Source organism: Xyrauchen texanus, chromosome 12 (genome assembly GCF_025860055.1).
Source record: "Xyrauchen texanus isolate HMW12.3.18 chromosome 12, RBS_HiC_50CHRs, whole genome shotgun sequence".
Lineage (NCBI taxonomy): Eukaryota > Metazoa > Chordata > Actinopteri > Cypriniformes > Catostomidae > Xyrauchen > Xyrauchen texanus.
The window spans coordinates 39,701,208-39,726,719 of record NC_068287.1 but is presented as its reverse complement, the minus strand read 5'-3'; the positions used below and the strand labels follow the sequence as shown (position 1 = coordinate 39,726,719).

The following is a 25,512-nucleotide window of genomic DNA, read 5'->3' as shown; positions in this document are numbered from 1 at the left end:
ATGAACTAATGGGCAGACTTCTAGTCTATGCCAGTACTGGAGAGACTTCTCCCACTCTGACTCTGACTGATTAGTAGTCAAAGAGGCAAACAGAGTTTCCACTTGTTGTGAAAATAGCTACTTATAACATTCACCAATTACATTCATACCCAATATTCCTGGTGCAACTTGTATCTTTTACCACTAGAACCCCACAACTACAACCCATAATGGTTCTTCCCAGCACCTGGATGTCCAACTCTAAATATCCTACATAGGGGATGTCTAACCCATTAACTGGCTTCAGAGCCAACCACTCACATGATCTAAGTCTAGGGGTACCCCAATGTTTAAATGCCTCAAAGAATGATTCTGTTATGGTCCTAACCATAGAGGCTGTTTCTAACAGACATTTCACCCTAACGCCTACCATCACCACCTCCACAATAGGGCATCTGTCTATGAGAGGTGGTGAAGCGTGAATGCAATTTGTAATACTGCTACTAGTGACCTTACTAGTATTGACTCTTTCCCCATATTCCATACTTGAGGGTCCAGCAGCAGTTGAGGCAGCTCTTGATTCATTAGATTCATAAGAACAAAACCTACTAACAATTCATGCCTCAAACGACCCTGCCAACTTACATCAAAATTCATTATCACATCAATCTTCACATGATTGCCAGCCTTGCTGCTGAAAAGCACCCCCATAACACGATGCTACCACTTGTGTGTCTCACTGAAGGGATGGTGTTATTTGGCTGATGTGCAGTGTTGTATTTGCACCACACATACTGTTTACGCCAAAAAGTTCCACTCTAGTCTAATCAGACCAGAAGACCTTCTGTCAAATCTTCCAAGTGACGAATCGCAAAGTCTTTACAGGCAAGCATGTGCTTTTTTTTTTTCAGCAAAGGCTTTTTCCTAGCAACTCTCCCGTACAGCCCCTTTTTGTGCAATAGAGCGCAACAGTCTGGTTACAGAAGTAAAAATCTCATTAATTTATCCCATATTCCACTCAACCTGCCCTAGGCAGAGTGGCTGTAGTTGCATATTTCTTCCACTTCTGTATGATGGACAGCACTGAGCTCTGAGGTATAATCCATGCCTTTGAAGTGGCCTCGTATCTTTTGTATCCATTTGTATCAATTATATCCCTCACTTGTTTGAATGCTCTTTTGTCTTCATTTTTTGTTCAAAGGAAAATCCAACCATACTGTTTGATCTTATAGACAGTAAAAAGGAACTTGTGCTCATGAAGAGGAAGATTGTAAATAAGTGCATAAATGGAAAAAAGTGCCTAATACACTGCCAGTTTCTGTCCTCTGTACATTTAATCACAGACTGGATCTTACTTGTAAATGTGCTACGTACATAAGAAAAATCATTATGCTACTAATATAGTTCATATTTAGGATTGGGGGTTTGAACAAATTTGCACAGAAAAGTAAAAGCATATCTCTCCAACAAAACAAAGCAATTAGACATAAAAATGTCACCTGGCAGATAATAAAATAGGCAAAAATCTCTGAGATATACATCAAAGGAGGGACTGGAGTCACATCTAGAGTGGTGGTGACGACATAGTGATCTAAAGCACATAACTGTTAATCAGAAAGTTGCTGGTTCGATCCCCACAGCCACCACCATTATGTCCTTGAGCAAGGCACTTAACTCCCGGTTGCTCCGGGGGGGATTGTCCCTGTAATGAGTGCACTGTAAGTCGCTTTGGATAAAAGCATCTGCCAAATGCATAACTGTAAATCTAGAGGCTTGTGGGCTGTCTCTTATGATTTTCCACCAACAAACACTCAGAACATTGTAGCATTGTGGTGGTGAGTTTTGTATGGGAAAGCACCACTTACCTTTTCTTCAGAAAAAGTTAAACATATAGAGTAAATGTATTATCTGACTCAAGAATTAACTTAAAATTTTAATGATTGTTAGTTAATTTTTACAACAGGAGCAGCCAAATCTGAACCTAATGGCAAAATTCTGTTCAAACATTATGTTTGAATGTTATATTATTGGTCAACATTTTAAATTGAATTGGTCTAAAACACAGCAACCAATAATTTGTATTGTCCAAATTAAGGCAAATAGCCTTGAGTCATCCATTAATGTTCTTAAAGGAGGGCTTCCCTAGCTGAGTGTTGGTTACATCTTAGAAGGTTTTACCATGCCACCGGTGCGTTTGTCTTGCTCACTGGGGGTTTATAAGGCCCTAATATTTTCTTTTCTTTTTTGAACAATATAGGAGTTGTAAAAAAAACACTATACAAAATAAAATAAACTGAAATTAAATAATTTAGGGTGTTTGCATTGCATACCCTTTAAACCAACTAAACTACCAAGCTAGTAAATAACCAGAGTTTGTATGTTTGCATAAGCCAAAATGTTTGCATTATATCATCATGAAATTCCATATTAGATATAGGAAAGTGCATTTCATAACTGAATATTGCATCATTAACATACTCTATTTTCCATAAGGCTTCTTTGGAACAATATGTAATGTAAAAAGTGATGTAGATAATATTGAACTGAACTTTAATAATTTACGGTGTCAGTTTGCATTGCATCCATTTTAAACTATCTTAAATTTCAAGCAGGTAAATGAACAAATGACTTAAGTTTGCAACAAACAAGATGTTTATTGAGTTAAATCAAGATGAAATTCAATGTAAGATGCAAAATTTCACAAAAGGAAAGGGTGCGTTTCATAATTGAATTTGCACTTTTTTTTGCAATTGACAAGAGACAGAAGAAAATGTTAGGTTACATTGAGGGCAAGGATAAAAAACAACAACAAATGTAATAATCATAAACCTTTATAAAGAACACCTATGAAGTCTAACAGAAAGTGATTGACTGCTTGCTTTAGACAGGAAATATGTAAACATGTTACACCATCTTGATCTAGTAAATGATAAAGCCACATTGAGTTTTCCACTAGACCAAATCAATCTGGTATAAGTTCACAATGTTTGACTGAATCGAATCAAGAAGGATTTGGGATAAAACGTCACCACAACCATATGCTATATACCTTAACTCCTATTGCAGTTCTAATAACTGAATAGATGACATTGATCATTCAAATTATACTAAATCTTCTGGAATGGTTGACGGTTAAATGCACACTTTTGTTAATTCCAGTTAGTCTATGCAGCACCTAGAGCAGTGCTTATCAAATTCAGCACTGAGGACATCTGCGTTAAACATTTTCAAATGTGAGGAGATTAAGATCATGGTCTTAAAGGGATAGCTCACCCAAAAATGAAAAGTCTGTCTTTATTTACCAAACCCGGATGACTTCCTTCCATGTAACACAAAATATGTTAGGGTTATACAGTATATCATGTCACCAATCACTTTCATTGCATCTCTTTTCCATACAATGAAAATGAATGGTGACTTAGATTAACATACTACCAGAAAACAGAAGTTATACAGATTCAGAACAAACACGAGGGTGTGTAAATGTTGCCAAATTTTTGTTTTTGGGGTAAACTATCCCTTATAGTGCTAATTGTTGAGCTCAGTGAAGTTCAGTTGAGCCCCCCCAAAAAAAATAATTCTTGCAATTCAGGGCCAACATCAGAGACAACCACATCAGTGACCCAAATTCACATTAACACATGCTGCCCTTTAGGGCTGCTGGCCACCAAACTTCGAGCTGAGTTTGTTGATTAGGGCCATGACCTTGGGGTTGCTCTGGTACTTGGAGATGTTGGCAGGGTTTTGTGCCACATCCTGGAATGCTGCCATCACCTCAGAATCCTAGACAATAATTGCAGAACATTAGAGTTCAATAGATTCTCAGAATGTACATGTTATAAATCAGGGCCAATAATATATAACAAATAGGTTTTTACATTTGATGAAGAAAACATGCACATACACTTTTCAGACAACTGATATATCGGTCAGGTCGTACAACATTTACATTTATTAAAAAATGTAATACAAATTGCGGGCACAGTATAAATCAGTGTTCATTTCGAGGGCTAGCTAGTCTCCAGAGTCTGATACCTCAGCTTGAGCTTTCCTCTTGCTTGTGAAATGGGCAGTGTGTGTGTGAGACGTTCGCACCAGGGCAACAACGGATTATGGGCTGATTTTAGGGCAACGCTGCGGGGCTGCTGGTCCCGATGTTGGGAATGCAGATTGATTTTGGTCTCGCTGCTGGATGTCAGAGGATATTGGCCCCAGCTGACCAGTTCATAGCCTTGGCTCGCACTGGCCAGATGGTGGAAATAGGAGCTATAGGCAACCAGTTGGCAACCAGTGCACAGTTTGATGGAGACAGGTGTGAAATACGCTCTTTTGGGCTTGTTGAAAAACAATCGTGCTGCAACATTCTGGATCAATTGCAGAGGTTTACCTGTACATGCAGGAAGTCCTGCCAGAAGTGTATTGCAGTAGTCCAGTCTACATATAAGAAGAGCCTGGACAAGGAAGGGTCTGATCTTCCTAATTCTATACAGAGCAAATTTGCATGATCGGACTGTTCTTGCAATGTGGTCTATAATTATAAACTGATCGTCAAACACAACATTAAGATTTCTGGCTGTGCAGGAAGGTGTTATTTTTTACAAGTCTGGTTGAATGTTAAAGTTATGATGAACTGCTGGGCTTGCAGTTGGGCTTGAAGAAAGCTAATTTAACTTATGATCGTTAACATTTCAAATCAATCATTCTGGTGCTCAGTGGTATAATTGTACCTGCATAGCCATGAGAACCTCTGGGTCATTAAATATCTCATTAAGTCCAGGCATTCCAAATGGAGGAGCTCCACCAGGGAAACCAGCACCTCCTAAAGAGTCAGAGGAAATGTCAACCACAATTTATACAATAAGATTTCAAATTATGTGACAATGAAGTGTTTAAACTCATGCTTCAAGAGATTTGAGGTTTCATATTACTCTCAATAATCTTGTTGATGTGTTATGAACATTATACTTGAAATAAATGTTGACTTTAAACACCCATCTGCAAGGATTAATAGTATTTTTACAGAGATACCTGGAAATCCTGGGAACCCTCCATGTGCTCCTCCAGCTTGTTGTCTGGCCTCCTCTTCCTACACACACACAGACACATATTAACAGGACTGAATCTGAATCAAGACACTTTTTCTACCATGCATCCCTTTCTTACCTTTTGTGCTCTCTCATGCTCCTCCCTTGCTTTCTTCACTCGTTCTTGTCTTGATCTAAGCTCCCGTTCTTCATGCTTGCGTTCATATTTGCGCCGGTGCTCTATGATTTTGTTGGCCTATGATGGACAGGTGAGGTCAGATGAGATGAATGGAGTACATTATTTTTTTGTTTTTTTGATTAAATAATAGTTAATCGCAGATTTTTGAAAGAGTTGAAATTTGACTCAACATATATACTTCTTAGAAAAGAAAACAGCATGTAATTCTGTAATATATAATGCATGTAAAAATAATGTCTGGAAAATCTTGATAAACAAAACTTTCTACAGTATAAAGACAGAAATGTACTAAAATAGTACCAATTGAAGTAACGTTCAACGTTATGTAAAATTCACATGATTTGTGTCAGGGCATCAAGTGCCGCTTTAAAGTTTGAACTTCAATGACAAGTTCTGCAGCGATCGGCCGAGTCGCTATATTTTTCGTGTCATCATATACACCAGAATCGCCATGCTTAACTTGGCAAAAACTCAAGCGCAAGTTATTTTACTTCCTGAACAAGTGCAGATGAGTACAGGTTGCTTTCTCACTCATGCAAACTGTGCTACAGTTCCATTGCAACCGAGCTCATACCATCTACTACAGGTAGTAGTCATATTACCATTTTTGTTATGGGAACCATGCTCTGTTTCGGAATAAACTGCCAGTGTGAAAGCCCCCTAAAAGTCACATAACAGTGTTAGAATTTAGCATAAATACCTTGGGCTGGACTTCTTTCAGCATGGCACTGGCTTCATCATCATAGTCTAGTTTGCAGGCCATCACCAAGTCTCGAGCTGCCTCCTCCCAATGCCCAAGCAACCTGTGTGTGTGTGGGAGAGAGAGTGAGAGAGAGATATATTTAGCAGGACAGCAAAATAATAACGACTCTAAATCACAGCAAATCAGAGCTAAATGTGAACTAATTGCAATGTAAATAAAGCATCAATAGGTAATCTCTTAAATGTTAATGAGTTTTATGTCCTAAAAAGGTGTGCCTGCAAGAAGTGTCCCATATGCAACACTATCTGATGTACAAAACAAGCTTTAATGGAACTTGTGACAGAAAAACGTATTTTTCAGCCTATTTAAGGCACATTTTAATTACAACATAAGCGCACAAAGTTCAAAAGCGGCACTTGATGCTGGCGCTGACACCATGATGTGAATCATGAACACAGCTTCACGATTGCTGTAAAAAGCGTAGAGCCTGGAGTCGCGTGGCGCCATGCAAGGGTTGGACGTGTGAACAGCGAGCTCTGAGCACTTTGCTAGTTTTTAATACTTTTTGTGTCTAACCAGTGAGATTCGATACACCCTGTTCCATAACTGTTCTATGAAGACAATATGTCAAAGAATAAAAAATCCTCTGGCTCTGGATACATTAAAAGACACTTACATGCTCAAGCTGATACCCCAGATAGGGCCACAGACCAGGAACTCATTTTGGACAGTGCGGTGGGAGACATTCAGCATCAACTGTCGAGCATGTCGGAAATTATGGGGAAGGTCATAGCTGACTTGGAGGATCTTGGGTGTAATATGTCAATCGACCTATGCCATGGAGACTAAATTCTCTTGAGGTGGTTACAAGAGTGTCAGATTTCGAGAAACAGATTGATTATCTGGAGTCATTGGAGAGTCGCAGCTGGCGAAACGACATCCGAAATGTTGGAATTCCTGAGAGCGAAGAGGGTCAAGATATTGTGAAATTCCAAGACGAGCTCTTCCCGAGTCTGATCAACACAACAGGCTATAAGCTGGAAATCGAGGGAGCTCACAAAGTCCCGGCTCGGGATCTGCTGAGGGAGACAGGCCCCGATAAATTCTGGAGATCATCCGAAAAAGATCTTGTGTTACGCGAGGCGAGAGGTAAAGGAAGGCTTTCTTGGAAAAACCACAGCATTTTCTTGATCCCAGACATTACGAATTCGACAAGAGAGAAGTGATCAATTCAAGGAATGTAAGAAACTCTTACACCAACAGAAGGTCACTTTTGCACTGATGTTCACAGTCAAATTGAGAATAGATGCTAAGGATGGCGCAACATATTTACATGGCCACAACAAGCAATGTCCTTCATAAAGTCAATGGAATAAGTAAGATATTGAGTGACACTGTCTATGCCGCCGACTGGACCTGACTCACTGAACATTCACTTGACTGTCCGAGGAAAATGGGCACCTTCTTTGTTTCTTTTTGTGCTGGTTCCACCTGGCGGCAGGAGTTTGTTTTGTGGAGTAGCACTCCTTCGGGACGGTTCGTGGATGAATCTGCAAATTCTTTGAGCTTATGCTTCCTATTGGTTGAAGTTTGTTCTATGGAATATTTCTTGCAACGCATTGGAGTGATGGGGGGTTTATTATTTTTTGCTGAACATTCACTAGACTGTCAGAGGAAACTGGGCACGTTTTTTGTTTCTTTTTGTGCTGGTTCCACCTAGCGGCTGGAGTTTTTATTTTTGTAGAAGAACACACTTCCGGGACACTTATGTGGATGAATCTAAAAATCTTTGTTTTTATTCTGCCTATTGGCAGGAGTTTGATTTATAGATTATTTTCTGTTGTGTAATTCTGTCTCACAACATTTTTTATAGAAGCACCGGACTTGAGCATTGTGAGCACACTTGTAGTGTGCAAAGGCGTACATGGACTGGAGTTTAGAGGGATGGACGCCAATTGGCACTGTTGTGCACGGGGTTAATGCTCACGTTTTTCTTTTTGCTGTTTGTTTGGTTTGGGGGAAGTTCGGGGTTTGATTGTTGCACTAATGTTGGAATGTTGTCTTTATAAACATTTATTTTTGACACAAAATATATTTTTTCTTATGTGTTAATGTCAATTGTTAATATGAGCAGACTGTCTCTCTCCACATGGAATGTGAATGGGTTGGGGCACCCCATAAAAAGAAGGAAGGTCATTTCTTTTTTATAAGTAAGAAATATGATATAGTGTTTCTTCAAGAAATGCATCTTTCTCCGCAGGAAGCTGAAAAATTTGGGAGGATATGGGGTGGACATGTTTTCTTTAGTGCTGGCTCAAGCAAGCAGGAGCATTACACTGATAAGTAAGCATCTACAATTAAAATGTCTCAAACAGATTAATGACAAATTAGGAAGAGTCATTATTGTTTTAGCAGAAATTCAGGGGCAAAGGTTGATTTTGGCTTATATTTACGCACCTAACGTTGATGATCAGGGCTTTTTTTAAAGATCTTGAAGAGATGTTGCAAGCAACTGGCACCCCTCATGATATAATATTGGGAGGAGACTTTAATTTTTGATGCACTCAATCCATGATCATAGTGAATCAAAAGTGTGTAAGCCCCCTAGAGCTACATTGGCGCTTCACAGGATGTGTAAAAATCTTGATCTTACTTGGTCTTGAAGACTTTTGAACCTAGCTGGTAGGGACTATAATTTTCTTTACATTTATCAGTCCATAAAATTTATTCTAGAATAGATTTTTTTCATCTGTTGTTGATTGCTCAATTGGAAACATCTTGGTCTCAGATCATACCATGGTGAGTTTAGAGGTGTTGCCATGGAGAAAAAGAAATCATATAGTTGCTGTTTTAATGTAACCCTTTTGCAAAATCCTGAATTTCAACAAATGTTAAAAGCTGAAATCAATGTTTATATGGAGACCAACTGGTCCTCAGTATCCTCTGTGGGCATGGCTTGGGAGGCACTTAAGGTAGTTCATAGAGGTCGGATCATAGTATGCCTCATTCATCAAAAAAATCCAAAGCACGAGAACTCGTGGAGTTGGAAGGGAATATTAAAAGTGCTGAAGCAGAGCTCAAGCACTCACTTGAGAGAATTGACCCGATTGAAATACAGATCAAATACTATTTTGTCGAAGATGGAATTTTGGCTGTTCAGGGCAAGACAGTCATACTTTGAGTCAAGGGATAAAGCAGGGAAGCTATTGGCTAGATATATAAAACACAGAGTCTTTTTCTACCATTCCCTCAGTGAAAATTGCTAGTGGTGAAATATTTCCCTCAGCCATTGATATTAATTATGCTTTTAAAGAAATCTGTCTTGATCTCTGTAGATCCTCATCTTCGACTACTGATGAAGATTTTAGAAACTTTGTGGAACCAGTCTCTTGATTCTGAGATAACCTTGGGAGGAGTTTGGTGAGGTAATTAAGGCCTTGCCTACAGGCAAGGCTCTGGGGACAGATTGCTTTGCTGCTGAATTTTTTGGATCTTATGCTACAAAACTGGCTCTACTTTTGATAGAAGTTTATATGTAATCACTGTAAAGAATGGAAAGCTTCCACTAACCATGACAAACGTCCGGATCAGTCAGTTTCTTAAAAAGGACAAAGATCCAAGCGAGTGTAAGAGTTAACATTTCCCTGATCCAGCTAGATGTTAAAATTGTCACATTTTGGATAACTCACAAAGTTATGACATCTCTTATACATATACAGTGAGGGAAAAAAGTATTTGATCCCCTCCTGATACTGTACGTTTGCCCACTGACAAACAAATGATCAGTCTATAATTTTAATGGTAGGTTAATTTGAACAGTGAGAGACAGAATAACAACAAAAAAATCCAGAAAAACACATGTCAAAAATTTTATAAATTGAATTGCAAATTAATGAGGGATATAAGTATTCGACCCCTCTGCAAAACATGACTTTGTGATTGCCAACAAGGGTTTTGACACCAAGTACTGAGGTCAGACGTTTCTTGTAGTTGGCCTCCAGGTTCACACATCTCAGGAGGGATTTTGTCCCACTCCTCTTTGCAGATCTTCTCCAAGTCATTAAGGTTTCGAGACTGACGTTTGGCAACTCGAACCTTCAGCTCCCTCCACAGATTTTCTATGGGATTAAGGTCTGGAGACTGGATAGGCCACTCCAGGACCTTAATGTGCTTCTTCTTGAGCCACTCCTTTGTTGCCTTGGCCGTGTGTTTTGGATCATTGTCATGTTGGAATACCAATCCACGACCCATTTTCAATGCCCTGGCTGAGGGAAGGAGGTTCTCACCCAAGATTTGACGGTACATGGCCCCGTCATCGTCCCTTTGATGCGGTGAAGTTGTTCTGTCCCCTTAGCAGAAAAACACCCCCAAAGCATAATGTTTCCACCTCCATGTTTGACGGTGGGGATGGGGTCATAGGCAGCATTCCTCCTCCTCCAAAAATGACGAGTTGAGTTGATGCCAAAGAGCTCTATTTTGGTCTCATCTGACCACAACACTTTCACCCAGTTCTCCTCTGAATCATTCAGATGTTCATTGGCAAACTTCAGACGGGCCTGTGGAGCCCCAGATCGAGGGAGATTGACAGTTTTTTGTGTTTCTTCCATTTGCGAATAATCAACTGTTGCACCAACTGTTGTCACCTTCTCACCAAGCTGCTTGGCGATGGTCTTGTAGCCCATTCCAGCCTTGTGTAGATCTACAATCTTGTCCCTGACATCGTTGGACAGCTCTTTGGTCTTGGCCATGGTGGAGAGTTTGGAATCTGATTGATTGATTGCTTCTGTGAACAGGTGTCTTTTATACAGGTAACATATACAGGTAGCGTTACCTATATAAAAGACACCTGGGAGCCAGAAATCTCTGATTGAGAGGGGGGATTGAATACTTATTTCCCTCATTAAAATGCAATTAATCAAATTTTTGACATGCATTTTTCTGGATTTTTTTGTTGGCTTCATTTCTTTGTAAATGGGCAAACGTACAAAATCAGCAGGGGATCAAATACTTTTTCCCTCACTGTAGATCAGATGGGATTAATTTGAGGCCACAGCTCTTCTGATAACATTAGGCGTTTCATCAATATCATGTGATCAGTGGCGAATGATCAGACCGGTTCCTGCCATCTCACTTGACACCGAAAAGGCGTTCGATATGGTAGAATGGGATTATGTTTTTCAGGTTTTGGAAATATACAGGTTTGGAAATACTTTTATTGAATGGATTAAGTTACTTTACAGACACACGGTAGTGGCAGAACAAACAAATGTACTCATTTCAGATTATTGTACCCTAGATAGGGGCAGCCGACAGGGTTGCCCTCTTTCCCCATTATTGTTCTGTCTTGCCCGGGAACCATTAGCAGCTGTGATAAGAAAGAAGGATGATTTTCCAGGGGTGATGACGGGAGATGTGGCGCATAAGATTTTGCTTTATGCAGATTGTATTTTATTAAACGCCTCTGACCCCATTAGATATTTGCCTTGCCTCCACAGGATTTTTAATTCTTTCTCTAAATTCTCAGGTTACAGAGTCAACTGGTCTAAATCCGAAGCTTTGTCTCTGACAGCATCCTGCCCAGTAACAGCTTTTCAACCGAAAGCCTTCCAGATGCCCAAATAGGGCATTAAGTATTTGGGCATTTTTGTTCCATCAAATTTGTGTGATTTAGGTCATTTTAACCTATGATTGGGAAGGTTAACGTTATTAAAATGAACTGTATTCCAAAATGTAACTACCTGTTACAATCTCTCCCTGTAGATGTCCCCCTCTCCTACTTCAAGCAATTTGAGAGCATAGCGCAGTCCTTCATTTGGAATGGTAAATGTCTCAGATTACACTTCAGTAAGTTTTTTTTTTTCTTATTGAACAAAACACAAATTAACAAGATATAGCAGTTTATACAAGGGACCAGTGATACACACACACACACACACATATATATATATACACACACACACATACATATATATACATATATACACACACACACACACACTCACATAAAAACAAACAAACACAATTATAGGTGTAGAGATATAGTAGTGTCTTCAGGTACTGTGATAAGTTTAAGGACTAGGTTAATTTATTGTCATATAGTAAAAGAAAAAGATATAGATTTAAACTAGCTGAGTGACAGATAGATATGGAACAATCAGTTATAATAATAATAATAATAATAATAGTTGTAGTAGTAGTATAATAGTAGTAGTAATAATAATAATAATCATCTCAGCTTTATGAGATTTTAGTCTAGTCAATAAAATTATTGCAAAGGGAGGGGCCAGGCAAACCAAAAATCGCACAGGCAAGTGCCCATGCCGATAAGACGTGCCAACCGCACCCACCGACAGAACTAGAAAAGTCGCCAGACCCAGACTAGTTAATAAAGTATATAAGTTATAAGTATAAATACAATGTTTTTGGAATTGGATTTTATAAGGAAGGTGGGTGGGAGGGAGGATAAATTGTTCTGTAATAATATAAATAACTACCACCACTACTACCCCATCAACAATAACAATAATAGCATTAACTATAACAATTACATGCATAATTTACATATATACAGAAAATAAATGAAATATATTATAGCATATAAACCATTATAATATATTTAAATTACATCAATCTATAAATAATTGAAGAACAGTATATTAAATAATACTCAGGCATTGTTTATCTATTATAGAAATAGTTTGTATTTATGTATATTAGAACTTAATTGAGCCATCAACTTACCAGCTAGTTTTTTTTTCCTTGTCTTTTTATTAGAGCAAAATATGGAAATACAACAACATAAATACAAGATAAACAAACCAATAAACCAAAAACAAACAAAACAGATATTGCATGATATTATGTGAAGTGTAGGTGTGAGGTTGTGTTGTGTGTGTGTGCGTACGCATCTCTATTCAGTATGTACTGAAGAAAAGAAAAAAATTTATTTAAAAATATATCAATAAATAAATATAAATAATATCAATAAATAAATATAAATAATAATAGATAAATAAAGGAGGGTCGTAGTGTTATAGATATGTGTTTGTTATAAATAGAAAATAAACATTATTGTTATATATTAATAGGTTATAATTATGATATGATAATACAGTCATAGTAATTAGAAAATATGTATTAAATCAACTAAATTATTAACAAACTTATGGAAATATCTTTATACAATGACATTGATGACAATTGCTGACTATAGTTATAATAATATTGATGGTAATGAAGTAGTATTAACGATCATAGTGGTAATAATAGAGATGGTAATAATGATGATAGTGCTATAAATAATAATTAATAATAACACCGTAAACCAATAATAATCAACATGTACATGCACACATATATATGCATATAAATGCTGATACATACACTGCTCACACTTGCATATAAACGGATAAAACAACAAACATATAAATATTTCTTCAATATTTTTATAATTTCCCTTTCTTTTTTATTGGTCTGTAAATATATGATTGGGAGAGTGTGTGGGTTCGGTTCCAGGTGTTGATGATTTAGATTCAAATAAATTAAAAATGGGTTCCAGATGTCATTAAAAGAAAATATATTCTTCTTGTGGGTGAATGTTATTTTTTCTAATGTGATGTATTCTGTAAGATTGATATGTATACATTTTTTTGATTTCCAGTTTAACAGAATTCTTTTCTTGGCGATAGTTAGAGATGAGGAATGGGTTTTTATATTTGGTTGGAAGATTATCGACTTCTATGGTGTTACAGAGTAAACAGAGTGATGGCGATGGAGGGATTCTACAGCCTATAATAATGGAAAGTTTCAGTCACTGCTATCCAATAGGAATAAACTGGTTGACAAGTCCATGTGGCATGGAAGTAATCATCAGTGCTACCCAAAGTGCATTGTGAACAGGTGTCTGTGTCGCTTAAACCCATTTTAAACCTTTTATTTTGGGTGATGTGGGTCCTATGAATAATCTTGTATTGATTGAGTTGTACATTTGTATAGTTAGTCATAGAAATCTGTAACAATACTTTCTCTTTCCAGAGTTCGGGGTTATAGGAGGGTGCTAAATTATTTCCCCATTTGATTATTGGTAGTGTTATAGTTACATCAGTATTTGATATTAGTTTATGGAGTTTGGAGATGAATATTTTTAAATTAGTGATTTTCATTATTTCTTCCATTAACAGAGAAGTGTGTAATGGGTTATTGGTTATATTAATCTTTGATTTAATTATGGACTTTATTTGTTGATACTGGAGAAACTGTCCCATCCCTAGACTGTATTTTTGGACTAATGTATTAAATTAAATTATATGAATTGGTTATTTAGGAATAAATGATGGAAGTGAGTGATTCCTTTGTGCTGCCATGATGGGAAGTGGACAGGAATATTGTATAGTTGAAAATCAGGATTGTGCCATATTGGGGTATTACATAGAGTTATTGGTGATTCATTAATTCTGTTAGTTTTCATTTTAACTGTAGCAATGTGACCAATGAGTGAGAGTGGAAGATTAGTCCATCGTTTAAAATCTTCTATCTTTTTTTAGAAGAGGGGTATAATTGAGTTTAAACAGCTCTGACAGGCTGGGGGAGATGTTGATACCTAAATATGTCATGTTGCCGGTGCGGAGTGGGAGAGTTATGAGCTGTAGAGTCCCAGTCATCTTCAGAAAGTGGTAATATGGTCGATTTATTCCAGTTTATTGTATAAAGTGAAATTTTGGAGAACATATTAATAATTTTTAAGGTTTCCTGTAGTGAACTGTGGGGGTCCTGTAAACATAGTAATAAGTCGTCTGCATAAAGACAGATTTTATGTTGTGTATTGCTATCTTGTATTCCTTTGATTTTATTATTTTGTCGTATGCAAGTGGTTCTTTAAAAATTGCAAACAAAGCAGGAGAGAGTGGACATCCTTGTCTGGTCCCCCGGCCCGGTGTAGTGACATTTTGTGATGTGACCCCATTTGTGGTTATTGTGGCCCTGGGTGATGCATATCATATTTTTATCCAGTGGATGAATGACTCTCCAAAAACAAATCTATGTAGGGTGCTGAATAGAAACGTCCAATTTACTTTATCAAATGCTTTTTCAGCATCTAATGATGCAATTATAGTTCTAGTTTGTTTTTGTTGGGCAAGACTAATTAAGTTGAATTAATCTACGGACATTATCTGAAGCATTCCTGTTTTTAATAAAACCTGTTTGATCATGGTGGATTAACATTGGAATAACGGTTTCTATTCTAGCAGCTAGAGCTTTGCTAATGATTTTTAAATCTGTGTTTATCAATGAGTGTCATTGCAGCTGTATTCATATATGTTGGTATTGTGGATGTAGTTTTTATTTCTATGATTGCTTTCTGAAATAATGGGGATAAAATTTGCCAAAAGTGTTTGTAAAATTCGGCTGGTAGTCCATCAGGTCCAGGTGAATTGTTATTAGGGATTTTATCTAGTGCTTTGTAGAGTTCTTCAGGGGTGAGGGGTGCATCTAATACATTTGCCTGTTGTTTTGCTATAGTTGGAAATTTTACTTCTTTTAAAAAAAGTTTATATTTCTGTTTTATTAAGTTTGTGATCTGAGGTGTATAATTTTTGATAAAATGTTTGGAATACATTATTAATTTCTTGTGGATTCTGAAATATTTCGCCTGATTGATTATGGATGGAATGATTGCCTTTTCTTTTTTACACTTTAATTGATTTGGTAGGTATTTACTTGTTTTGTTGCTATATTGATAGTGTTGGTATTTAAGTTGTTGGATAATGAATTGTGTTTTTTGTAATTGTGATGCTGTCAAGTTCTATTTTGAGATGGTTCAGTTTGCTTTGTATTTGTTCGCTGGGGATAGTGGAATTAAAATTTGTGAGGTGTTTAATTCTTTGTTCCAAGTTATTTTTCTGTTTTTGCTTTTTCCCGTATGATGAGTATGAGATTATCTTTCCTGTAATTACTGCTTTGCCGGTTTCCCATAAAAGTGATGGTGAAATTTATGGGGAGTTGTCCACTCTGAAGAATGTCCACTCTTTCTTAATGAAACTGTCAAAGTCTGTGTCGTGAAGTAATGAAGTATTGAAGCGCCATCTGTTGTGGAGCTTAACATAAGGTTGAGTGTTAAGTGTGAGAGAGATGGGAGCATGATCGCTGATTATGATTGGGTGAATTGTAGTCTCGGTTACATGTTGGGTGAGTGATTTACTGATGAGAAAAAGGTCAATTCGAGAAAAGGATTGGTGAGCAGAAGAGAAGTATATTCTCTAAGTAACGGGTTATTCACTCTCCAACAATCGCCAAGTCCATAATGAGTCATGTATTGTTTTATTATTTCTGTAGAATGCCAATTTCTTGAAGAATTAGATACATTTGATTGGTCCATTTGTGGGTTAATGATAGTATTGACGTCTCCAGCTATAATAATATTATTTGTGTTATGTAGTATGAAAAAACGACGGATCATCATTGTTTGGCCCATAAACATTAGCTAGTGTGTATATTGTGTGGTTAATGGATACATTGATAATAACGAATCTTCCATCTGGATCAGTGATGGTTGTGTTAATGATTAGTGGAATCTTTTTATTTATTCATATTGAAACTCCTCTTTGTTTAATGTTGTACGTTGATGAGAATATAAGGTGGAATTGTTTACATTTACAATGTTCAAGTTCTGAGTTTGAGATTTGTGTTTCCTGTAAGCAGCATATATATGCCCCCAATTTCATCAGGTGGTTCATTATTGTAATCCTTTTTTCCTGGGTCCGGAAGCCACGCACGTTCCACGATACCAGTTTAAGCTTCTGCATTCGTATATATTAGTTGTCTTACATAGATGTTTAGAGAAGTACGAGTCGTCTGGATAGAGATGGTGTGTGTAGACCATGTATCAATGTCTGACCATGTGTGGGGTATAAAGTTAGACATATATATATACAAACAAACAGAGACAATACAGTAAGACAAAACACATATTAGGGATTGATTGAGGATCACCGTATGGGATAATATCCATGACAGGAATTTGTTTAAAGAGAGGTGAGGGTGTTTTGTTTTCATGTATAATCTGACAGTCACTCTATTAATGGTGAATTAATAGAGCCATGGAGTGATGCTGGCATCGTGGTAGAGCTGTCCTTCGATGTACAGCTTATCCACAATTATATAAGCACGTTTATTGTTTTGTCTGTGTCGTTTCATGATGGGGTAAAGGACTTTGCACTGGTCATTTATTTCATGTGGAAACTGGTCATTCAGTCCATAGTTCGTGCCTTTTAATTCCTTTACTCTTGATAAGATCTTTGTGTTTGTAATGTTCCAGTTTAGCGATGATGGGACGGGGAGTTTTATTTGAACGTAATCAGAGGCGATGGACTCTGTGAAAGATCATTTGGTTTACGGTGTTTCTTCGGGGTTATCGGCCGGATTTTCGGGAATGTTTGAATGTCCAATATGGTTTCTTTGATTGTTTTGTTTTCTTTTACGACCAAGTGCAAGTTTTTCGCTGTATGTTTTGACAGTTGCTTGTAGGGAGTTGTTGGATTCACTTCAGTAAGTTACACAGGCCGATTGACAAAGGTCAATGGTGGAGTGGTGATGGCGTGCGTAGTGGCTAATGCACAGGGCTGTTAATCAGAAGGTCACAGGTTCTAACCCCACGGCCACCACCATTGTGTCCTTGAGCAAGGCACTCCAGGTTGTTCCGGGGGGATTGTCCCTGTAATAATTGCACTGTAAGTCGCTTTGGATAAAAGCGTCTGCCAAATGCATAAATGTAAATGTAAAGGTGGGCTAGGCCTACACAAGATTTTGTTTTATTATTATGCATTCAGTCTCAGACATTTGGCTCATTAGTCACTTCCTCATGAGAGAGCCCCTCCCTGGTTTTGTATTGAACAGGAAGTCCTTGTCCCTATTTCACCATTGCAAAGTCTTTCTATTAAACTAACCGGAGAAGTTAAGTCACACCCTGTTATCTCTCATTAGCATGTGGTTTGGACAAAAGTGTCCAGTGTGTTTAATTCGGACATTTATTTAAATGTTGCCTCAAACATATGGCTGAACCCTAAATGACGTATTAATAAATCCCCTTTCTGCTGGTCAGAGTGGATTGTGAGGGGGTTACTACACTCGGTGACCTATATGTGAGTTAAGTGTTGAGATTTTTTCAAATAAAAAATTTGGTTCAACATTTTAAGATTCTTAGATCACAGTTCTTTAGGTATTTATAGCTGCGCCACCTGTTCTGTACTATTTTTGGGAGTAGTATACACCCCCCTAACGCGGCAGATACTCTGGAAGTGATTACTGCTTTTGGAAAAGGTCATGAGGCATCGGTGAATTACTCCCTGCTAATTCAGGGTCTGGGGGATGGAGCTTCGTCTTCTCTCAAGAGATTATGGGAGAAAGATTTAAACTTGGTATTGGAGGAGGGAGTGTGGGCTAGGACTCTAAAAGCATTAAGTCTGCATCTAGAGATGCAAGGGTCCGTCTGATGCAACTTAAGATTTTGCATAATTTCTATTGGACCCTCTCTAGATTGTATAGGTTGGGTCTTAAAGACACACCCACTTGCCGGCGGTGCCAATCAGAACACATGTTTTTTGGGGATGTGTTAAGATCCAAGTATTTTGGTTGAGGGTTCAGAGTTTTATGTGTGAGGTTTGGACACTCATTTTCATTTTGCCTCAAACTCTGTATCATGGGTGATGGGACGGTTGTTAACATTGGGGATAGAACTTAAAGTTGGGTCCTAGCCTGAGTCATGATTGGCAGAAAAGTCATCCTCAAGGGATTGAAGCCGGCTGGGGCACCCTCGTTTAGGGAATGGTGTGAGAAGATGGGAGGGGTGGCGGCGTTTGAGGAGATGATTTTTAGAAGGCTGGGGAAATGGGATTTGTTTGTCAGGAAGCAGGGGGGTTATTTGGCTTTTACGGAGGGTTCTCAGGAAGGGGCTGTGGAGAGGGATTTGTAGTTTAGTTGTGTATTACTGATGTTGTTTGAAAGTATATTTTTTTTGTTGTATTTATTTTTATGTTCTAGTTGTTGCTGACCACAGTAGTGTGTGTTTGCGTTGGGTGGGGGGGCGGGATGTTCGGGGGGAGAGGTTTAATGTGAATAATTGATTCCATATTTTATGTTGTTTTATGATTGGAATTAATAAATCATTGTTAATAACAAAAACGCATATAGCCACAGTCTGCCAGCTGATTCATATGGTGAAGGATGTGAGTTTAAGAGATTGAATGCCCATTGCAATGAATATGCAGCATATGTGGGGACTAGTTCTTTCAATTTGTCAAACTCCCACTTGGGAATATTTAATGTTAATTGAATTGGTGCTATTTTACATTTAGTGCACTCTCTTTATACTGTGGAAGTTGTCTGAAAAATGCTAGTAATGCATTACGTTGTTACATATTGTTTAGTTTTCTTTCCCAAGACGGAAATAAATGCATTTTGACAGGAAAATTATTATTATTAGCGTAAAATTTCAGCACTTTCAAAATCAGTAATTAATCGCTATTACAAAAAAATTAACCGATTAATCGTTATTATAAAATATAATCAACTGACACCACTTATACAAACACATTTTGTTGATCACTTGGTTTCTATTTCTGCCGTGTTGTGCTGGTAGCTCCACCCATGGTGAAATCTCATTGGTCCAACATCCTGCTCAACAGCACTTTATATTTATTGTGGGATATGCTTTCAATGAGAACAGAAACATTATTGCTGGAAATTTGTCTGGTTAGTACATGGTGTAAGGTGAAAAAGGTCTGGTATTTGTTCCACATTGAAAGAGAAGTTTCTCTTCTATAACAGTGAAAATGAGCTAAACCTGTTACCTGTGTGCTTTCCCCCTCCATTTATAAGGCTGGGCTGAGTCTGGGTTGATGTCAATGGCCCTGTCACAGTCTCTGATTGCAGCGTTGGGTTTCTGCATTTTTACAAACACACTGAAAGAAAACACACACACATACCGTCATGATCAACACCATAACCAATCAGAAATCATGCAGCTAAAAAAGCAAGGCCGGGATTGGTTGATACCTGGCTCTTTTGGCATAAAGAATGGCCAGTTTTGGGTTGAGTTTGATGGCCTCTGTGAAGAGGTCGAGAGCTTTCTGTAGGTCACCTGAAAAGACCAGAATAGTTTTTTGGTTTCCACTTAAACCTCATGATGGACACAACAATTTCAGATTTCAGAATTTCAAGATGTGACTTACCATCTCCTAACATTCCAATGGCCTCAATCTTTTTCTCATTGGCTTGGTCCATCATCTCATCAGAAACCTGACACAAAGAAAACAATTTCATCATCCTGTTTGTATAACTGGATCACACGTAATGCATTATAACATAATCATTGTAAACAGAAATCACATGCAGATACATTGTCATCTGTCAATTACTGGAATAGTTTTTTTTAAAAGTCTTATAATAACTAACATAAAACTGAGCAGGAATGGCAAGGCTGTATCTTTTAAGTGTAAAACTGCACATTGTTCCTGCACTGAATTTACCTCCAGGTTCTCGTAATCGCCCATCTCCTGAGGATCATCTGTTTCGGGCTCAATCACACCTTCCATGTCGATTTCTGTTTAAATTAATTCCAGCAAATTCATATAATGTTTTCATAACTGCATTATGTTTCACAATTTCAAGCCTAAGGGCCAAAACATACTCTACAAAGTACATGAATGCAGAACGCAAGCTCTATTTCACACGTCGTTGCGTTCTGAAATGTGTCAGACTGCAATTATTAACCCAACACAATCATGCATTGCCGAAAGAGGTGCTATAGCTAGATTACTGTGAACTGTCCACTTCTATGACAAGTTTTCTCTTTTAAGTCAACTACTGTCATGGTGGAGCAACAGTTTAAATAGAATACTGCTGAGCAAGTAAATACAGCAGTGGCCAAGCGACTGCATCAGCGTTCACATGCTTGCGTAGAGTATGTTTCAGCCCCAACAAACTTCCTTTGGTAACATTTTTTGCAAATAAATTCCACTTGGATTTATATTTTGTTACATGGCACAATAACATTTCTACATTTAAGTGTGACTTACAAAAAAAAAAAAAAGAAAAAAAATCCAAATACTTAATGAGAACACTGTAATTTACATCTTTAACAGAATAATGGAAAGGTCCTTCACTCAAGCTAGGATATGAATATAAAGAAGAAGAAAAAACAAACAATGAAAGTAAATGGACTGATTTTAGGAAGAGCTTCGAAATGGCTATTGTGGCACGCTGCTTTAAAGTGGGAAACGACGAGACGGATGACAGCGGAAATAACTGAAGAGAATGTTCAGAGCTTTTATCAGTCCATAAACGGGCATAGCAATGTGCCTTTCTCAAGATCGCACATGTGGAGCAAACAATAGATACTAAAGGAGATATTAGAGTCAACAAATGACACACACCTACTTCACTCTCTTCACTCTCAGACATAGGGGCTGGTTCAGGCGCTGGTTTGCGAGCACCATCACATGGACAGCTTCCCTGAAAGCAAATTAAATAAATGACTTAATTTGGACAATATCATGATATCATATTAAAACTGATTAGCACCAATCTTTTAAAGGGATAGTTCACCCAAAAATGTTTATTCTGTCATCATTTACTCAACCTCATGCCATCCCAGATGTGACTTTCTTCCTTCTGCTGAACTCAAACAAAGATTTTTAGAAGAATACCTCAGCCCTGTTGGTCCATACAATGCAAGTGAATGGTGACCAGAACCTTGAAGTTCCAAAAAGCACATAAACGCAGCATAAAGGTAATCCAAACTCAAGTGGTTAAATCCATATCTTCAGAAGCGATATGATAGGTGTGGGTGAGAAACAGATCCACATGAAACAAAAGACAAATGTGGAAGTGAAGGTGATTTAAAAATGTATGCGTTTATCACCCACACCTATCATATTGCTTCAGAAGACATTGATTAAACCACTGAGTCCTATGATTACTTTTATGTTTCCTTTATGTATGTTTTGGAACTTCACATTTCTGGCCACCATTCACTTGATTTATATAGACCAACAGAAATGAGATACTCTTCTAAAAATCTTAATTTGTGTTCAGCAGAAGTCACACACATCTGGGATGGCATGAGGGTGAGCAAATGATGAGAATTGTGCTCTAAATGTTGTCATGCTGTTGATTACCATGGAAAATAAATATTACTAATCTCTCTTTTCGGATTTAAAGTGCCCAATGTTATTCTATAAAGCATTCCGGAAGGTTTAAATGGAGAGACGTGAAGCTCATGTTTTAAAATATTTATTCTTTGTTCCAAAACAAATGTGTTGCTTGAGCTGCAAAGTTGGCACTACTTTTCTATTTTGTAGTTATGCGTTACTGATATAATGAGGTGTATATTTTCTATTGGAGTCCATTTTGGTATCCTGGCATCGTCTAAGGCATGATTATGTCAGGAGCTGAAATACTGGATTATAACTTTGCACAGATAAGGTTAGTAAGTGATTTTATCACACTAGTCTCATGTTAACATGTATAATGTTTCAGTCATGTGGCCATACTTTGGAAAAGTGTGTTATGTTAAAGGATTAGTTCACCCAAAAATGAAAATTCTCTTGTGATTTACTTCCCTTTAATCCATCCCAGATGTGTGTCTTTCCCTCTTCAGTAGAACCAAAATGAAGATTTTTATGAACACATTTCAGCTCTGTATGTCTATACAATGCAGGTGAATGGGTGCCATCAGGCTGCCTGACAGTCCAAAAGGCATATTTAGGCAGCATAAAAGTAATCAACACGACTCCAGTCGATCACTTAAATGTCCTCTGAAGCAAATTACGGCCAGCCCTGGAATGCTGTTTAAAATTACCCAACTCTTGCGTGACGTTCGTTCCTCTGTTGTAAACAAAGTGCACGCTTACAGCTTCTTACATGAACTTGTCACCTCACTTACATAACGTGACAACTCTGTGATGCATCAACTGCTTGTAGGAAGCATTTTTTTTAAAGTTATTAAAGTTTTAATTATCTATTTTTTACACAAACCTGCCAATTTGCTTCAGAAGACTTTAATTGGTCGACTGAAGAGTGGATTAAGTTTATGCTGCCTAAATATGCCCTTTGGACTGTCAAACAGCCAGCAGCCTGATGGCACCCATTTACTTGCATTGAAAGTCCCGTATCGTGTAAAAAAATGTTCTCCTGGTAATTATTGATTGGGATTGGAGTAGCACAATAAACTGCATCTGGGATTTCATTCAATTTGCACTCTTGTAGTCTCTGTGTCTGGGCCATCTGGTAAAAGTAAAAGACTAAGGCAATATTGCAAACCATAGTGTATATATGAGATCAAGCTTTTGACACTTAGGACAACTGAGGGACTTGTACACAACTATTACACAAGGTGCAAACATTAATTGATGCTCAAGAAGACAACCAACTACTATATGCATACTATAGTTTATGTAAATATCTGTAATGTAGATTGTGAAGAGCAGTACTAAATAAAAACATCTTATCTCTTATATTTGTATAAATTATGAAAGGGGTGTGAGCATTTATGGGACAAAAGGGAATGCAAACTTATCTTCTCAACTACATATACTATTTATTAAACCTTTGATGAATGGGTTATCAGCTGACTTACTTTTCTTCTGCTTTCTATCTAAATCTAGCAATTCTGTGATTCAGTGACTAAAAACAGCCATTTGGATCAATTTTTCAGTTAAGGAGCCAATGGCTTAGGATAAATTTTGGTTCTGCTCAATTCTGAGTGGTCAATGATGCCATCTAGTGGTCTGATATCTCTGAGTAACAACCGCACATCTGCGGATTAAGATGCATCAGACCGGTATTGCTGGTCATCTTTTCCTGCTTCTTGGATCACTGTGCGATCTCTACATGTAAGCTAATAAAATTATTTAAACCCAAAACAATGTTTCATGTCCATTTACTTGGCAAGTAGTCTTGTAATAGACTAGATAATGAGCAGCCAGATGATCATTTTCACAAAATAAACACCAACAGTACTCAGGACGCAAACCGGAGGTGGATTTCAGCTGTTCAGTGATTTATTTCTTCTCACATAATTTCAAGGCAAATCAATATTTTATTTCCATTTATATATGTATTTGGTTAGTAGCCATGTAATAAGCAAGATAATGTACATTATCCCTTACATGTATCCAAGCGCATTGCCTTGTTCCATAGACTTCCCATGTAAGTGCATTACTGTAAGCGTATTAAAACTGATGAGTCTATATTACTTTCTGTGGTCAAGTTTAGGTTGTATTGAGCCTGGAACATTCAATCAATAATGTATAGACTCAATATACTATGCAACAGCTGATTTCACTTCTTACCTTGCAAGATGAACCATTATTCTTTGTTGGTGTTGGTAAAGTAGCTCCCATTCTACAACAAAGTAACACATGTTTATAAAACAAAACTCATAACTGTCAGATTATGTCATTCAAAAATGGGATGGAACTGGAACATTATGGGAGGCACATGTTTTGCAGTATGTGGGCATGACTGCTCACACCAGCACACTAAACTTGGGCTTGGAAACTGCTACACAATTCATATCGGATTTTATCATTACTGCCGTCATGTAGACTATTACATTGAAAAGTAATTCTGGAATCAAAACTGTAAACACCACAAACAACAACAACAACAACAACAACAACAACAACAACAACAACAACAACCCATAATATGGCACTGACCCCTGCAGCCAGGTCTTAAAGAAGCTCATCTCTGGGAGATGCAGCACAGCTGGATTATCTTTGCACATCTGCACGAAGGCCTTTAACTCTGTCACTTTCTGCTTGTCCATCTTCCACTACATGCGCTGGATCAAACTCAACCAGATGAAACAAGCGTGCGCTGAAAAAATATAGAAGCATACATTATTATTCCCATCGTAGGACGGGTCCGATCACTGCACAGCAAAACATATCTTGCGTGGCATGACAGTGCTTTCAACAGACACGAAAGATGTGCAACAGTGCACTAAATTATCCGTAATTATTGGTGCAAGGGATTAATGCACGCGCAGCATAGAAGCTTCTAGAAATAATGCGCGAGGAAGCGCCAATTGTAAAATCAACAGTACAAATAAAAATGCATTTGCATAGCTGTCTCTATACGTGCTAATTCAACAAATAAAAACATCAATAAAGTACCTGAAGCGAAGATTCTAAAACGCGCTTCCCCAGAAGCGATTTTGAGGTTCGCGAGATTGAACTCGCTCTGCACGCGCCAGTAAAGTGAACGCGAGACTGCCAATTCTGCGCAGGCGGTGATTGAACTACTCACAGAAAACCAAACAAGAGCCGTCCATGTAGGTTTGTGAAAATACAAGTGAATGTTGTCCACAATTTATCAGTTGTACTGCTTCATTGTTTTGGACTTGTTATTTTTTTTTTTATTTAATTTTTCTATTTAATTAATTTATAAACATCCCTATTTAATTCATTTCTATTTTGAGTTTATCGAATTGTAAAAGTCTTATTTTTCCAGAAAGCTTTTGTGTCTAAATGTGTTGTCCCTATAAATAAATAAACTTTAATTAGTCTTCAGTACATATTATCCCATTAACTTTTACCTGGGCTAAA

At 37.6% G+C, this 25,512-nt stretch overlaps 1 protein-coding gene across 1 annotated transcript; it reads right to left on the bottom strand.

Annotated features, from left to right (window-relative positions):
- Positions 1 to 2,625: 2,625 nt before the first annotated feature.
- On the bottom strand, positions 2,626 to 25,196 carry st13 (ST13 Hsp70 interacting protein). Its single transcript, XM_052139244.1, has 13 exons — positions 25,081 to 25,196; positions 24,622 to 24,781; positions 24,253 to 24,304; positions 21,334 to 21,412; positions 20,428 to 20,501; positions 20,131 to 20,197; positions 19,955 to 20,039; positions 19,750 to 19,860; positions 5,903 to 6,005; positions 5,143 to 5,259; positions 5,008 to 5,065; positions 4,707 to 4,798; positions 2,626 to 3,762 (listed from the first exon to the last, which is right to left on the bottom strand). The coding sequence occupies exons 2-13, from the start codon at positions 24,729 to 24,731 to the stop codon at positions 3,631 to 3,633; spliced, it is 1,080 nt and encodes a 359-aa protein (XP_051995204.1). The 5' UTR covers positions 24,732 to 24,781; positions 25,081 to 25,196; the 3' UTR covers positions 2,626 to 3,630.
- Between the last annotated feature and the right edge of the window lie 316 nt (positions 25,197 to 25,512).

Excerpts from the sequence above, each read along its gene's own strand:
- st13 (XM_052139244.1), bottom strand. The coding sequence starts at position 24,731 with ATGGACAAGCAGAAAGTGACAGAGTTAAAGGCCTTCGTGCAGATGTGC. Across the intron at positions 20,502-21,333 it reads GAGTGAAGAGAGTGAAGTAG|AAATCGACATGGAAGGTGTG; the intron begins GTGTGTGTCATT and ends TAATTTAAACAG. Across the intron at positions 4,799-5,007 it reads AGGGTTCCCAGGATTTCCAG|GAGGTGCTGGTTTCCCTGGT; the intron begins GTATCTCTGTAA and ends CTGACTCTTTAG.